General features: G+C 45.9%; 1 protein-coding gene across 3 annotated transcripts in view; it reads right to left on the bottom strand.

Moving 5' to 3' along the window:
- The window catches only part of LOC139060350 (kelch-like protein 10), a 47,743-nt gene extending 30,082 nt beyond the window's left edge, over positions 1–17,661 (bottom strand). Inside the window, exons 1-4 of one of the 3 annotated variants that reach the window (XM_070539468.1) lie at positions 17,512–17,661; positions 13,073–13,432; positions 5,936–6,155; positions 1,868–2,017 (exon numbers count right to left, since the gene is read on the bottom strand). In XM_070539468.1, the coding sequence (XP_070395569.1) occupies positions 1,868–2,017; positions 5,936–6,155; positions 13,073–13,308 (606 nt within the window). In that variant the 5' untranslated portion in view covers positions 13,309–13,432; positions 17,512–17,661. Of the gene's footprint in view, positions 1–1,867; positions 2,018–5,935; positions 6,156–13,072; positions 13,493–16,304; positions 16,324–17,511 lie in introns of those variants that run through there. The other 2 variants (XM_070539470.1, XM_070539474.1) reach the window with 2 other exon arrangements.
- Between the last annotated feature and the right edge of the window lie 314 nt (positions 17,662–17,975).

Here is a 17,975-nt window from a genome sequence, read left to right as displayed (position 1 = left end):
TCACGTATACAGACAACCTCATTCGCTGCTTACAAACGAAGGCTCCGGAAGATTTCCAATTCCGTCCCTTTATATCACCAAGAACTGCTGGTTTAGCCAATCGACACGCATAACCTGGCTATTGTGCATTATGGACTTTTAATTACATACACTCTCACCCACCTTTAAAACGCAAGTTTTGTCTAAAATGGCGATGCCTGCAGTAAATAAAAGAGAAATAGATAATTCTTCTTTTATGTAGAGTTACCAAGCGGTAATGCGATGTTTTTTTTTCCTTTCTTTTTCTTTTTTCTTTTTTTTTGTTGATGCTGTGGGAAAAATGTCTCGCTCCGATGCGCTACTCGTTTATGCGAATTCATTAAGGTCGACTTTCTCCACTTAGGATTCCCATGGTTGGCGTATCCGAGACCAGCTGCAACGAACTTTGATTTTGGGTAAGTTGGTTACAAACGAGTGGTAACTACTCCTGAAACAATCCTTGCAGTTATGCGGGCCTAGTAATTGTGTCATATTCTTATTAGCAGCCTTTAAATTGCACATTAAACGCGTAATGCCCAGCACGTCCCCAACGAGACATTTCAGCGCACTGTGCGTAGTGTCCAATATCGCAGGTCATGCTGGGGAGCCGCGCGTTTCAAATGATTTGCACTTCCGGATAGTGGTTATGGCGGAGCTTTTTTTATGTTTTATAAGGAGCCTCACCAAAAAAATCTGTCTATTGTACGTACCTCACGCAATCATCGTCACGGATATCCACGAGACGGCGATACCTTGCCGTTTTGTGCCTACCTAATGGTTAGGAATGTAGACAAAAAGGGCAGAAAGGTTTGCCTTTTTTTTATACGAATCATCCCTTTGCTGACGTATAGTTGTTACGATGAAGATATTCAAGTGTATTTTCTCTTATTACTGAGTAATATTATGGAAAATGTGGCCGCTGGCCTGTAAGGGTAGTAAAGATGTTAGTATAAAGGATAGAAGGGTTTTCTAGCCCCTAATAAAGATCGGGCTTGGTAGTGTCTTGCAGCACACTACGGGCAGCGGCGCTGCCGCTGCGTTTCCGGCGCTGTTTCTAGGAAACCCCCGACAACTGCGACATTTACCGCTCGGTAGAACCGCGGCGGCTCACGCTGTTTCTATTGGTGCATAGTAAGCATTGAAGAGATTGATAGAAGCGGAGTCATTGCAAGCATACATAACGGTAAACTATATCGATACGTATATTCTAAATAGTAAACTTATGTTCGAGGTCAGAGGGGCAAAAGGCTAGGTGGTGGTAAATGTACTAGAACCTGAGTGAATCGAGTAGGCTAGGCGACTATTTCGCGACGCCCCGTTTCAAAGGGGGTGCCAATAAATACCATCCGCACCGTTTTCTCACGTCTGCTGTTTAGCGTGCGCGCGCATGCCGTGCACGTGTGGACGGCCGCGCGCACGTGACCGCGCCCGAGCTCTGACGATGCTGTTTCGCCCCGCACACACTCACCGTCGCGTCGGATGCACCTGTGACGCCTGTTAGCGTATGGCATGCCGTTTACTCTGCGCAAAAAACACAGGTCTTCCGTGCTTGCTACCTTGGTCACTGCTTCGCTCTTTGATTGAAGAATTTATCTCAACACCGGCGCAAGGTACAAAACTTCTGACAGCTTCAGTGGTGCAATTATAATATGTCCTGCAGGCACTACTTACGATTAATGAAGTGATGTAATCTCATGGACGATTATCGCGCGTATTCTGACACCCACCACTGCCAAAGAGCTTTGCAGTTAAACTTTTCTGTCAAATTCCTGACTTCTCTTAATCGGATGGCCGTCGTACAGGCGCACGTAATGTGGTCGAAGCCCGTGAAGCACGTCGTTTTTGTTACCTCGTCGAAGTTGCGAACCAGGTAGCGCAAGGCTTCGTGCGCGAGATGCAGGTATCCCCAGCTGGCTGCCAGTTGGCAAGTTCCGATGCAGTTCTGCGGGTCGAGGCCCTTCTCCAGGTTGCTAAGGCAGTGATCCAGTAGCCAGAATATCTGCGTCGTAAAAGTGTGAACACTGTGCTGAAGTGAAGGCGCGCGGCAATGTGTAACCGGGGACACGGTCCTCCTGCACAGTGCATCTCGCAGGCAAACTAGAGAACGATTGCTTACCGTGTAGGAAACCGAGGCACGTAACGTCATGGGCTATGGTTGTACAAAGTATCGCTTTCATCGAATGCCATGCCTACCAAGTCCACCAAATTTATCTAAATATAAATAAATTTGGGCTCCTTCTGTGATTTTACAAATGTAGCGTCAATTTTTACGAAGAGTGCACTCTGTTCACGAAAAAGTCACAGTGGTGCTGAAGGATGGGGCGAGCAATTTTGAACATAAGAAAATCCATGCAAGGATGAAGTTGCTCTGCCTGGGCCACTGTTTTGTCGCAGTTCAGGGCGTTAATCTGCGGGCTATATGCTTGGATAAGCGTTCTCCGACAACTTTCTAATCCAGGCTAAATCGGCAAAAGCAAGATCTCTGAAAAAGTCACTGCCATCTAAAAACACTACATTGCTTCCGGTTCTCTGTTGAGCCTGGCTATGTGCTCCTTGTGTGCAGTGTTTAGACGCGACTAATCGTAAGCGGAAGTGCGTACGCATCTCACAAAACGTGTGCGATCAAGGCAGACAAGAACGAAATCGTTTGCTGCTCCGTTGTGCCACTCCCATTGATTTGTAATGTCCGTGAGTGTTTTAACTAATTTTAAAGTTCATAGGTATGACAGGCACGCAAATGTTCCCATATAACGCTTCACTAACACTGACAAATATAATAGCAGCCCCCCCCCCCCCCCAGCAACGGCGGGAGACGGCTCGCTGCAGGGGGAACGTGGCACCCGTAACGCTGTTGCGGTGCTTTGCCGATGGAAGGCTTGGCGGCTGAATAAATACTTGCCTTTCCATATGCATGGTCGTCAAAGTTAAACGGACTAATCTTAGTAAAAACGGTATGCTAGGCAGGTAATATGTGCTTTCATAAGCGGTTTATGCACTTTGGAGTGCTTCTGTTTTGAAATATTGGTAATCAAATTTTAGTCAGTCAACTAATTTTGCATTCAGAGGCGTCAATTGCGACAAAACGTTGAGTCCCCACTGTGACGTAGCTTGCAGCGTCTGGAAAGTCGTTTGCAAGCTGGCCGAAGTTGATCACAGGTGCGATCTTGCTCTCAGCTGGCGAAAACAAGCTCCTACAGACTTTTCCCCTTTCCCTCACTCGCGCAGCACAGTAGAGCCCTAGTCAGACGTGCGCGTCAAAACGCGTCCGCACGCGCCGCCCCGCGTCTGCGCGCGTTCGATGTCAGGCACAGAGGCACCGTGGCACGTTGATGCCTGGCAGCGTCGTGACCAAGCAATGCTAAATTTTTCGCCGGCATAGGAAGCTGCCGTTTGCGCCGTCCGCGTGAGGTGACCTCACGTAAAAATCGCGAGCCAATGTGAATTCCGGAACAAAACTGGATGAAACGCTCTAAGTGCCCCAATGGTTTGTAAAAATTGAAATATGAATTTCAAGTTAAAATTATTCTGTATGAGTGCGATATTGAACACATCGCTAAACATGGCCGCTGGACTACATTGAGCATGGCGTCCTATCAACACTGCACCGTCGTGACTACAAGCGCGGCGAGGGGCGGCCACTCGTGCATCGTGCGGGTGCGTGCCCTGCTCCTTCGCCGGGCGCGATACGGAGCGACGCCGAGCGCAGGGCGGCGCGTGCTGACGCGTTCCATCGCGTACGTCTAGTCGGGGCCTAATCGTCAGGCTGAGAACATAGTAAAAGTTTTGCTTGATGGTTTAGCGACCCACCACTTTTATCCACGCCCTTGAATGCGAAATTAGCTGAGTGTCAAATCGTATGATAAATATTTCGCAACAAAATTACTCCAGCAGAATCAAATAAATTGAAGTCCTCTTCAAATGCGACTATCTTACGGTTTTATAAATATCAACATATACCGCAATTGTGATATAAAACGTTAATTAAGAAGATTTTATTGCTTATGCGTCCGATGGCTAGTTTTTTGCGTAAACTGTGTGCACCAAAGTGTATAAGACACCTCTGTAAGGAGAAATTGAGTAGCTAACATTTCAGCTTTTTTATTAGAGCTACTTAACCCCTGATGACCCTCTATATCAAGCACGTGTGCTTCAATATGCTAGTATGCGGGGCTCGCTAACTTAATAACTATCCAATGCATTTGCAGCGCTTAAGTGGAAACAGGAAATCAGAAGGAGAAAATACAATCGGACAGGGGGATATAGCGTCCTGTCTTTTCCTTTTTTTTCTTCTTTTTTGGTTTTCCTGTTTCACCTTGAGCGCTGGAAATGCACTAAACGTCGAAATTCCAGCTAGCTTAGCTCTCTGCCATGATTTACTATCTTTTCGCACGACTGACGGAGAGTGACTGAGCGACTAAGTGGTAGCCACGACAAGGCAATGGCAAGGCAAGTGACTGACTGAGGCAAGGCAATGGCAAAACAGCCCGGTTGTGAAAGACGCCCCGAGGAAATGCAGGCATTGAGCTGTGCAGTAAAGTGGAAAGTTGGGCTAGTTGGTGTGTGATCGTGATACCTTGCTGGTGAAGCAGCGCACAGAGGCGGACACAGTGAAGAGAAACAGGAAAAGACGACACTCGCTGCACTCGCAACTATTTTATTTCGGAACACATACTTCATGTTTATATACCCGCGCACCCTCGGGCGTCAAAGCAAATCAAGGCAAGATTAAAGGCTTTTTTTTTTTGAAATCATTTGCCCGCGCACACTCGGGTGTCAAAGACATGGCACTTATCTATCATGGTGTGCAATCTTATCGTAGTTTGTTGCAACCCGAACAACCGTTTCTATTACACATTTTCTCTTCTCTTCTTTTTAGTGTACTTCCAAAAAGGCAACCTCACCGTGGCTTAGATGAACAGATGGCTAACTAATGCAACCCTCTCCCCTCTTGTGAATATGAAAGGCTTCGATTATTTCCCTGGTTAGCTGATACTTATGGTGTGATAAAACTGTCGTATCATTGTAAAGTGGCCAGCACCCATGTTGTGAGCAGTGCCCCTTGATATGGGAATGAATGTTTCCCCCCAGTGACCTCTTGTGCTCCAAAAGTCTCGTGTTTACACACCGACCCGTTACACACCGACCGTATACATTGGCCAAACGGGTCGGTGTGTAAACACGAGACTTTTGGAGCACAAAAGGTCACTGGGGGGAAACATTCATTCCCATATCAAGGGGCACTGCTCACAACATGGGTGCTGGCCACTTTACAATGATACGACAGTTTTATCACACCATAAGTATCAGCTAACCAGGGAAATAATCGAAGCCTTTCATATTCACAAGAGGGGAGAGGGTTGCATTAGTCAGCCATCTGTTCATCTAAGCCACGGTGAGGTTGCCTTTTTGGAAGTACACTAAAAAGAAGAGAAGAGAAAATGTGTAATAGAAACGGTTGTTCGGGTTGCAACAAACTACGATAAGATTGCACACCATGATAGATAAGTGCCATGTCTTTGACACCCGAGTGTGCGCGGGCAAATGATTTCAAAAAAAAAAAAGCCTTTAATCTTGCCTTGATTTGCTTTGACGCCCGAGGGTGCGCGGGTATATAAACATGAAGTATGTGTTCCGAAATAAAATAGTTGCGAGTGCAGCGAGTGTCGTCTTTTCCTGTTTCTCTTCACTGTGTCCGCCTCTGTGCGCTGCTTCACCAGCAAGGTATCATGATTGAGCTGTGCACATTTCAACCAGCGACCTCTACCTTACGAGAAGTCTGACCGGGGTTGTAAACAGGGCACACCTCTTGCTTCATTCCCTACTGTTTGCTGGCTGACGGAAACTTTCTTTGGCGCACCATCTTATCAAAATGAATTTTTGAGAGACCCCTTCACCAGCACTGCAACCACTCACTGACCCTGTGCTTTTGAGCCAGCTCGAGAAACTTGGCGACGTTGTGCGGACCGATGCGCTCATCCAACGGAGTGTCGTAGGCGAAGTCGACAATCAGCTCCATCATGTCGCCTTCCATGTCTTCCATCATCACCCGAATCGATGGAGTCCGCTTGTTTTTCTGTTTCTGCTCGGGACTCATGCGTTCCCTGGCGACAGTCAGTAGTGCGTTGCAGCCCGAGTACCTGCACGCGGAAGAACCGACAGCGATGACACAGTGATTTAGCTTATAGGGTGCTGCGCACAATCAACAAAGATAGTTCTGGCAAATCCGTTTTTTTTACAAATGTGTAAATTCTTCCCCTTACTATCTTCCCTATTCGAATGTTTGTGGGCACTTGCCGATGATGTCATTTTCGGGTTCATGCTCCAACACCTCGGGTTTAAGAGCTGCTGCTGATAAGTGAAAAATCCCTTCGGCACTTTTCGTACTTTAAAGTCATCAAGAGCATGCGCTAATCCAACTTAAGATTGCCTTCCTGACAAGAAAGTCTGAGGAAAGCAGAAGTGCACGCAAGACTGATCACAATTGTCATTACAACTTATTCTGCCTGATTGAAGTGAATGAAACAGGTTTGACAGTTACTGTCTCCCTCTTTTTCAAAGCTATTTAATGCGAGACCGTGAGTAACCGTAAACACACGACCCGCGAAGCTCACTGCGCATTTCCGAGTAGACCTGTTCAGAGGAATTGGACAACGTTTCCGACGAGTTGCCTTGCCCGGCAAAAATCAGTCGTGAGTTAGTGAAGCAGCTCTTGGCGACTCGTAGTGTCCTCAAAAATTTCCCCGCTGAGCTATTATGCGCTTTATATGGCCTGAAGGAGGTAACAACATACTGTCTTGCTGCGAAGCCTGCGTTAGATGGCGTAAAGGAGGTAACAACATCCTGTCTTGCTGTGAAGCCTGCGTAAGATGGCCTAAAGGAGGTAACAACATCCTGTCTTGCTGCGAAGCCTGCGTAATAATCTTTGTCGTGTTTTTTATACTGAAAAATGTACTGCGTTAACAGGAAGCTTTCGCTCGGGTGCTCCTATCTGAATATATCTAAAAGGATAATTCGTTTTTCTCGGCAACCACTGCACCAAACTAGACTAGGTTACTTGCATTTAAAGGAAAATCTTTAAATCTAGTGACTGTTTGTTTAAAAGTTTTCATTTAGATCGTCAATTTTTTACTAAAAATTGGCAAAAAAGCAAAGTTTCAGAAAATGTTTCTAGCAAGTTTACAACTTTGTAACTCGGCAATGAAAAATGATATAACAATTCTGTGAATTTCACCTCATAGTTCATCGACAGCAGGCACAATTGATATGTTACACATGAATCTCAAAACATTTAATAAAGCATGAATATATCTTTCGCAAAAGTTTTGTACACAACGTAACAAATTCCCGTAATATATAAATTGGCATATAAAATTTGTCCACTTTCAAAGATCTAATGGATGCCGTTTCGAGAACCGCGATATCTGTTCTTGACGGAGAGCTATTAATTTGTAAACATTGTGCTTCTATTATTTTTTTTTCAACTTCCAAATTTGTGAAAATTCTTTCAATAAGATGCACGCCCTAAATCGAAATTCCGCTTCCAACAGTCAGTAGAATTTAACTTTTTCTCTCAAATGCAGCTAATTTTATTAGAATGGGTCCAGTGGTTATCTCAGAAAAGCGTTTTTGCGTTTTACAAGTATTTGAAAAGGCCGCGTCGGAGTTGGCCCGAGCTCAAGCTTCTTAAGGCAAATTCGTGGTCGTCAATATAACAGTTTCGTCTTTCGCGCAAATACTTGAACTGAAATCCTTCCCTCTAGCAAAAGCAGTATTTCACGGTGAAAAGAAAAATATGAACAATAAAAATTTGCATAGAAATTTTACAAGCCATCTTTTGCCCTACGCATGAGGTCTTCATTGCATGACATATTGTTTTGCGGAGAGGCTGGCTTATGGCATTGAGCTTTTATTGGAATATGTGTCGTTACATTCATTTGGTAACAGGAGACATGGAAAGCGCAATTTCTCGTTAGTGATTGTTAGTTCCTTACAGCTCTAGCAGCAGCGCTGAATATTTACGTTAAATAAGGACTCGATGACGTGACTGAGGCTTTTACCTCTATAAAATGCCTAGCTGTACGACTTTCGTGCTGCGCTGTTCCTTTCGACTTACTTTTGTGAGAAAAAAAAACAATAGACAGTTTTAGTTTAGCGTACGCAACTTATAGCGTACGCTAAGCAGCGCACGTTTTTTACAGTTTTGGTTGACCGGCGAGATCTCGGAGACCATATGCTGTCGTTGCGGCTATTTCCCGACTGTAGCGATAGGTAGGGCACGTATCTCGTATGTTTCTTTAATGGAAGGCTAGGAGCCGAGACCGGCTGGCGCCTGGCAGGCCGGGCAGTAGCTTTCCATTGCGGCTCAGGGTGTAGGGGTAGGTAGAGACAATGTAGAAAGTGCAACAATAGAGGCTGACGCCAATAAAATGGCCACTAGAAGTTCCAGGAAGTAAAGTACAGCAAATAAATTTAACACTAGGATCAGGTACTTAAACATGCAAGGCCGTAGAAAGAGAGCGAAGTGGTTAGAATTAGAACAGCAGTTAAAGGACGAAAAAGTAGGTGCATAGGCGCTATGCGAAACACATCTCAGGGATCTAGAAGACCCACCGCTTATTGAAAGCTACGTTTGGGAAGGGAGCAATAGAAAAACAACGGAGAGGAGGGGAGGAGTAGGTATGCTGATACATCAAGGAACAAATTGGCAAAGAATAAAGTTAACTTGCAAAGAACATGTCTGGGTATCAGGTACAATCGCCGGTAAAGAGACATGGCTAGGAGTAGTTTATTTAGGGACAGGGGACAAATGCAGGCAAGAGAACAAGGATCTAGCGAAGTGTCTCAATGACGATATAAAGCAGTTTGAAGAAGGTGCCGATATTTGTCTGCTGGGTGACATGAATGGCCACATCGAGGATCTGGATGGATACACAGATTGTAATGGGAAGTTGATGCTAGACTTCTGTGAGCGACACAACCTAGTTATAGTAAATAGAGAAACTAAGTGTGAGGGACAAATCACGTAGGAATCCCGTAACAGACAAACGACCATTGGCATTGAGCAGGGGATATATAGCAAGCTCGCAATAACGGAAATAGACGAAGAGGGGAAGTACAGCCTCAGAAGATGATAGCTTGCTCGTGCTTACCCAGTGCATAGAAATAGCTAACGCCGAAAATAGACCTCTGTATTTAGCCTTCCTGGACATAAGCAGTGCATACGACAACGTGAACTGGGAACTCCTGTAGAACATATTAGAAGATGAAGGTATCGGTCATGAGGTAATTGATTTTCTACAGGAAATATATCGAGAAAATAATGTTGAAATAACATTGGAAGGAATTAAGAGTACGACAACTGTCGAGGTACACAAAGGATTAAGGCAAGGTTGTCTTCTATCACCGTTGCTGTTCATGCTTTATATGATAAGTATGGAAAGAAGGTTACAAGGAAGCAATCTAGGGTATAATCTGTCGTACAGATTAGGCGGAAAGGCTGTTGAGCAACGACTACCGGGTTTAATGTATGCGGACGATATTGTACTGTTAGCAGATAGCTAGGAGGATTTGCAAACACTGGGGTTATTACTGTGGAGACGAAGGAGACAGTTTAGGTTTCAGTTTTAATGCAGCTAAGTCCGGTGGGATGTTTTTCAACGATACAACTGATCAGGAGCTTACAAGGCCATGAAATACCTCGAGTGGCCGAATACAAATATCTCGGGGTATGGATAAACAAAGGGCAGATGTACACGGAAAAGCACGAACAGTCTCTCATAGCAAAAGGGCGAAGATATGCCGGGATAATGAAGCATAGGGCATTGTGGGGGTACAACAGGTATGAGGTACTGCAAGGTATTTGGAAGGGAGTAATGGTGCCGGGGCTTACTTTCGGGAATGCAGTCCTGTGTTGAAGGGCAGAGGTTCAGTCGAGACTAGAAGTAAATCAGAGAACTGTGGGAAGACTAGCAATAGGTGCCCACGGGAAAACCACAAACGAAGCAGTACAGGGGGATATGGGCTGGGCATCGTTCGAAGCACGGGAAGCTTAGAGTAAAATCCTATACGAAAAATGTCTGAAGAAATCGGACGATAACAGGTGGGTAGCTAAGGTATTTAAATACCTATACAGAAAGAGCGTTGACTCACAATGGCGGAAAAGAACTAGGAAGCTAACCAGTAAGTATGCCAGGCACGAGGACGAAGAAAGACAGAGCATTAAACGACAGGCTAAAAATGCGGAAGGTAAAAATTGGATAAATTCAATGTAAAAGAAGCATATTGTGGAACTATATCGATACTGGAAACAGCAGATCAGGAAGGTACCGTTTTATGATAACTCAAGAGGCAGTGCCCTACTCTTTGAATATATAAAAGAAATTTAACGAAGAAGAAGACACATGTACTGTTTGTGGTAACTCTGTAGAAACATAGAACACCTCCTACTAAAATGTGATGGTATCCATCCCGATGTCGATGCGGGTACAGTCACGCTTCCTGAGGTCCTGGGGTTTAGAGATAACAATATCTATAGTCATGTAAATTAGTATGCGGTGGAAATTAGCAAAAAGCGATTGGAAGATTGGTGGCTCAAAAGCAGAGAGGTGACATTAGGTTAAAAGTGTAGGAAGAAGTATTTAAAGAAAATGACTAATTTTAACAATTTACAACACAGTTAACCAAAAATAAAAAGCTGAGCATGGTGGCAACTGCCATCACCCGTTTCAAAGGGGACGCTCCTACCTTCCATCCATCCATTTCTTTCGTTAGGCTTCGACTCGTTCGAAAGGAGAAGCGATCTCGAAAACACCACAAGGTTATCCATAATACTCTGTCGTCGAAGCGACCTGAGACTAAGCGAAAGCCGTTTACACAATCATTTGGTACGAACGAAGGGAATTTTACCAAAGCAACGCCAAATTCAATTCGAAGTGGGCAGCCGGGAACGCCGCCATGTTTCGCGCAAACTGCGCAAACCACGCAAGGACGCTAACGCCAAATCTGACAAATAGCGTGCGTACGCTATACGCTATGTGTCCTTGAGCGTTCTGCGCATGCGCACTGACGACCCGCTATTTTATGGCGCACGCAATCGTATTTAGCGTAAGCTATACTAAAACTGTCTAATATCGGAATGGTTTTTGGGAGAAAACCTATTTCGCCCAACTAATGTGCTTTGTACACTGTGCTAACTAATAATACGTATTCTGCATCAACGTCCTTCGGAGTTTACCCCTTTGAGCACTGGTTGGCGCACAAAGCCTGCCAGTAAAATCCCCGTCTATTAAGTCGGGTGACGCAGCGGACGCTACGTGTGCACGCAAATGTGAAAGTACCACCATTAGTGAATGCGGTCGCAGGTCAATGATCGTGGCAATTCTGGAGCACTTCGTTTTCATTCGGTGCCCGGTCAAGCAACATGAGCAACAACACGAACGCCACAGTAATGCACGCATCAAATCTAAGGGGTCCACTTGTTCTGTTTTTGTTCGGAACTCATGCGCTTCCTGGCGATCAGTGAAGAGTGCGTAGTAGGCGGAGCACCTGCACGCGAAGAACCGACAGCGACAACATAGTGATTTAGCTTAGGGTGGCTGCATGAATTTATATGGGGTTATCTGTGGACTTGTCCATGCCGGGTCTATTGCACTTCAAATGACCAAAAGGAAAAAAATTATGGGGCTTTACGTGCCAAAACCACTTTCTGATTATGAGGCACGCCGTAGTGGAGGACTCCGGAAATTTGGACCACCTGGGGTTCTTTAACGTGCACCTAAATCTAAGTACACGGGTATTTTCGCATTTCGCCCCCATCGAAATGCGGCCGCCGAGGCCGGGATTCGATCCCGCGACCTCGTGCTCAGCAGCCTAACACCATAGCCACTCAGCAACCACGACGGGTAATTGACCAAAAAGAGTACCCTGGTCTGTTCAATTGTGGTTACTAACGGTTACTCATAGTAAGATAACCATTACTGATATAAAAAGGGGTAACTGCCAGATCCGCTTTAGTTGTATTATGACTGCACTAAAAAAAATTACATCACTTAGGGTTTATCTTGTCCCCTAGCAGTTATCATCGTGATCCTTGCGCACGCTTTCCTTGTTTATCGCTGTTGGCTCCCTGTGTCATATACTCTTCTGTCAGAGGGGATATGTCACGGTACGAATATCGGTAAATGATTCTCCTCTCACCTGACTCTTCTCTCACCGTCACTTGAAGACGTGTCCACTGGGTTGCTCGCTCTCCCGAACCGAGATGCTAAAGCTTGCATGAACCCCAAAAAACAGTTTCTATACCAAGCTCTTCCTTTAATGCATGCACTCGACAAATTCGGGTTTATTTTTCTTGTCGCAGGGAAATTTGGCTGCCGGGCTCTTGCACACGTATCAAAATGAGGTGAGCGAGCGATAAACCGCCTGACTTGCTTAGAAAAACTCACGTAAACTTATTCGCGCCTCGTTTGCAGTCGGTGAGAAAACAGTACATGGCGGCGAGTTGCGATCTTTCCCTAAGCTGAGATCTCCAACTAGCCCAGTGATAGACCGACGCGAAATGGCCCATGAACCGATCAAATTCGTGACAAATCAGCTTTCCGTCGGGCCAAAATACGTGGTAGTCGGATTCAAGGAAACGGAAGTGGGTTCGGCCAAGAGAGCGTCGTGGTCGCGGGTTGGGTCAGTTAGATTGCGAGGTTTAGGTTGACTTGCTCGACCCGCTTGGCGTGACGACTGGCGTGAACTTGACCTCCTCGCGTGTTGAGCTCGACGCGAGCGGGTCGAGTTCGTGGAAATGGGGCGGCTAGCGAATGGGGATGACTTAGACGGACCCGCCGGCCGACAAGAACAGCAGGTTTCGGGTCCACGCGTGAACGACGCCGCGACCACTGAGGACTTTAGCTCCGCTACTGCAAGTTAACAGCAGCACTGAACAGCACGCGGATAATGCACTCGCACAGGCGCTGCAGTTGCCAAAGTCTGCAGCGCGTCCGCAAGCACGCGCGTATGGGCAACACTCCTACGAGAGAAAAGTATCGCGAAAAACGACACTCACTTGGCAACCATAATGGATAGGTGCGCCCAGATGTCGACGCCACCGGCCACGCGGAAGACGACATCGCAGTTCTTCCGCGAATTCCTCAGATCTCGCTGTGCCGGCATGGCCTTGGCCGCTGCGGTCGCCGTGGAATCAGGCTGCCGGCCATCGTCGTTGAACAGTTGTGCTGCCTCGAACCTTACGGTGATCATTTCCCCGTCTCCTGTCTCGGTGGTAGCGTCATCGGCGTCCATGGCGTTGATAATTGCTTCAGCGTCAGCTTAAATCCGTGAGTTAATCCGAAGAGAAGCGGTGCGCTGGGTGACCAGGTGGGCTTCACTTAAATGTCTTCCCGCAGGCACTGCCACATCATCGGGGCTGCGAAAGAATGGAGCACGCGGGTTAACTGCACGTGCGTTCCTGGGCTTCGTGGCAGCACGCGCAACAGCGCCGCAGGATATTTGTTGTCGTTGTTTTTGCCTTTCACTTGCGTGGCTCCTACCCACGGTGGGGGATTGGCCAAGAAATGGGTGGATTATTCCAAATTAATATGGAGCACCAATTTCCGAATATCTATGGAATTAGCAATGAATAGCGTAGAATGCGCTGCGAGGCTCGTAGTTTGTTGCTGCTTTCGTCGTCTTCGTTCTTGTTGCTGTTATTGCTACGGTGGCCTGTTTCACGTCATCTGTTGCACTTGTGCTCTTTGAGATTCCTGTCATCGAAACCAAGACGGTAAGAAAGGGCAGTTAGGCAGCCCAACGTACGGGACAACTGTAACCGCTGGGTGAGTTAAGTCCGCAGAGGCGACGCTGAAGTACTTGGACGATATAATGCTGCACGTTTCTTTCCTACTTTTGTTTTGTTCGATTTCGTGCCACATTACCCCAGTTACACCTACAGGAAATGCGCGAGCTGCGTGCCCGTTGAAGCGTTGGCTTCCCCAATTTCGTCGCTCATGGATTCCCGAGACCACATCGGTTCAAAAAGATCAGCTTGGCGGTTTCCCACTTGCACTCCCCTCTCATCCACTTTTTAATGGATGGCCGTGCCCAACGGCACTGTGCCACGTGTTGGCTTCTCCTGATAATGATGATGATAACCTTCAGTTATGACACGTACCCACGAAGGCCGCCAATCCGGCGGCAGGTTGCAGTCTAGGAGAAATGTACCGGAAACTAAAAAATGGGCGAAATGAAAGGCACCGGAAAACAAGATTAGTGTTAGCATTAAAGAAGTAATATTAATGAAAGAGAGACGAAACATCGCAATACTAAAGAATTTGAATAATAAAATAATTTTAGTGAAATGAATACTGAACATGCGAAAAAAAGGTAAAGGTGAAGAACATAAAAAAAACATGAAAATATTTTGGTTCAAGTAAAAAAAAAGTGCGCAGCAAATATTTCTAAGGCATTATGCTGGTGTTTAAAACACAAATGATAGTACTACAGGCAAATTCGATTCTAGTGTGCTACAATGAAGTGGTCTATCGATTTAAATTTTTTACAAGTGTGGCATGGAGGGGATACCGCGGGATCCGCTCTGCGAACAAAAAAGAAGCACAGTTTCTCCTGAAAGGCAAAACATCCATTGCGATAGAAAATAAGTAAACAGCTATGCGATATAAGGATAGTACTTTATTGGCCGCATAAACTTGTAAACAAAAAAAATTAATTATAGGGTTTTACGGGCCAAAACCACTTTCTGATTATGAGGCACGCCGTAGTGGAGGACTCCAGAAATTTCGATCACCTGGGGTTCTTTAACGTGCACCTAAATCGAAGTACACGGGTGTTTTCGCATTTCGCCCCCATCGAAATGCGGCCGCCGTGGCCTGGATTCGCTGCCGCGACCTCGCGCTCAACAGCCCAACACCATAGCCACTGAGCAACGACGGCGGGTCATTGCAAACATAGGCATACTAAATAAGTTACCAACCATGGTGTCACGCGCGCACAAGAACACATGAACAAATCTCATTCGATGACCGCAGAACTCGCTGTCAAAGCGCTGCAATGTGGGAATGCGGCAGCAGCAGCGAGCGAACTGACCTTCATGCTGTGGCTAGACGCAGCATGAAATCAGTGAGAACTAGACATGAGAAAGGCCAAGACGTATGCACTGAAACATAAGTAGCGCAATATAATTAGCAATTTCGAAGGTATAGTAAAAGCAGAGGAATAATTCTATACTGACCTGTACAGCACCCAGAGCAGCCATGCTGCATTCATTCGAAGTAGTAATGAACAAGACACAGAGGCTACTTCTCTAATTGGTTATGAAGTTAGAAGGGCCGTGCAAGACAGGTAAAAAGCGGCAGGATGAGATGGAATAACGGTCGATTTATTCAAAGATGGTGGAGATACCATGCTTGAAACACTTTTGGTCCTTTATGCAAAATATATGCCTCACGAATTCAACGGTTCCAGACAACAGGAAGAATGCCAACATTATACTAATCCATAAGAAGGGAGACGTTAAAGCATCGAAAAATTATAGGTCCATTAGCTTAATTTCAGTATTGTATAAAATATTGACCAATATAATTACTAATAAAATAAGGGCAACATTCGACTTCAGTCAACACAAAAGAACAGGCTGGATTCAGGAAGGGATACTCTGCAATGGATTACACTCATGTCGTAAATTCGGTAATAGAGAAATTTGCAAAATGCAGGATAGGATCTTATCGCACTTGACTTTATACGTAAGCTCACGGCAACACCGACAGATATATTCCGACGGTTGCGTCCATGTAATTGCTATCGCAAAATTCGCATTAAATAGAAAATTTTACTCATGAGCAACCCCGCTGCTTCTCCATGTCGTGATAAAGCGGTGAACGATATTTCTAGAAAATGTGTTGCTAAATCTCCGCCAAATGACTACGCTAGCATTTGGTGACAGCGGCACACAGTTGCAAGAACTTGTGGAGGAAATACCGGAGTTCTGGCAGCTTCAGGTGTACTAGATTATTCAGTAACATGGGCGGCTTTGTAGTTCTACCTTACATCAGAGCAAACTGCACTCGACACAAATCAAGGGCAGCCGCACCGTTATAGCTAAGCAAATTAAGGACAATTACGCCGCGTCTTCGCACTTCGAGCACGCTCCAACAGCCCAACGACAGATATTGCAAACGCAACCACACTCGGACGAGCAAATTTTGCTTCTGCGAAGTGAACGTAGCGGGTATTTCAAGACGCATGTTAAATTCATGACTGTTTCATTCGTAAACATTACTTACGTGGCGCAAAATTATCAGTGAGCAAAACAGTTTTTGTTTCAACGCAAGGGAAGAAAACCGAAACTATGGCACGACCTACTGGAACTCCAGACCTGCACAGATACTATCCGGCTTCTATGGGAGCAGCTTGCGCCCACTTTCGTTCAACCGACGGCCGTCGGTGGCGCTTTTTAACCTGTTCGTCTGCTACGCGGTGGGCGGCTGTGCGGCGTTGTAATTAGTACGGCAGCTGTTGTGTTGTGACGAACTGCCTGTCTAGTTGATTTTTGCTAACACAGTGACAGTGATGTCACAAGGCTTTGATCGGTCACTTGGCTCCAAAAGTTGACTGCGCGAACCTAAAAAATGTCGGAGCGTGTAGTCCGCTGCTCTCTAAAATAGCGCTAAATAGCCGCTCCTATTGCCTTTTTCAAGCAGATTATGATAAATCACACTGTGTATAGAGTTCGCAACGTACACAACAGTTTCAGAGTACACGTTGTAAAATTCGCTTCTGCGCTCTTTAGAAACTTGAAACCACCGTAATGTTCGACGACAGAACGATTACCACTCATTTTAACTCTTGAAAGTTGTCCGTGAATGCGTCGTTAGTTCAAAAAGTGAATTACGCACACAGATTCACTGCGTACGTATCTTAAGCACAACCGTTATGCTGCCGCCGTACCACGCAGAAAAGCTAGCTTTACAGTTTGAAAAGAGTTCTGTGACACGATTTAAGGCCTGCAGTGCAGCACGTTTTAAAGCACTGGGATCGCTTAATTTTTTGCAAGCTTTCTACTGAGCTAGACATTCAACGACAATAAAAACAACATATGCTCACCTTTCCTTGAAACAGAATCGATCAACCTATTGCACATATGGGGCGGAGGACTCACTCGTGAATACTTTTACTATACTTTTACCAGATCGTCTGCCTTTCACTACGGCCCACAGCAGTAAATGCTAATGTCATCTACGACATTAGGCTATCTGCAATCAACTAAAAAAAGCTAGATTATACTATGAATCTTTTAAAAAAAAATTTCCAGTCTCTTACGGAGGAAGTCGCACATTCCCGCCACCGCACGATAAATTGAACAGGAACGAGGCCGTAACGTTACGCTTGCTCCAGACACACACCTACCCTAGCCCCGCTATCTTACAGCACTGCTATCCGCGTTTATATTCAACAGACGCGTGTAAAACATGCGGACGCTGCGACACATGCTTTGGGAGTGTGCCGGTAATCAAACCAGCTCCGTTGGTGACGCGTCCATAATCGCGGCCGTTGCCAGGGTAGGTGAAGGCTCGAGCTCGCTTCTTCCCGACGCCGCCCCGGATGCGGGAGCCGCCGGGGACCTTCTCCGTAGCGTCGCCGCCGCTGGGAGGCGGCTATCAGAAGTTCAGAGCTGGCAGACCAGCTCTGGGCCGTCCGGCAAGCCGAAGATGCCGCTCGAGCCCAAGGACTTCGAGCCGTCACCTGAGGCCACCACAGCAAGAACTGCCGGACTATTCTTTATTAAAGTTTCTTCTTCTTCTTACGGAGGCTAGGAAATCGAAATTTATGCCGTCGATCTAGCATTGCAGCTGCCACCTATGCTCGTTGTTTACATTTCTTGCACCGCTCTTCCTCTTCTAGTTTCACTATTCAAACGCAAAGCATTCGCAAATATGTTTTCTTTTGTATATTTG

Source organism: Dermacentor albipictus, chromosome 1 (genome assembly GCF_038994185.2).
Source record: "Dermacentor albipictus isolate Rhodes 1998 colony chromosome 1, USDA_Dalb.pri_finalv2, whole genome shotgun sequence".
NCBI lineage: Eukaryota > Metazoa > Arthropoda > Arachnida > Ixodida > Ixodidae > Dermacentor > Dermacentor albipictus.
This window is presented reverse-complemented; position numbering and strand designations above follow the sequence as displayed.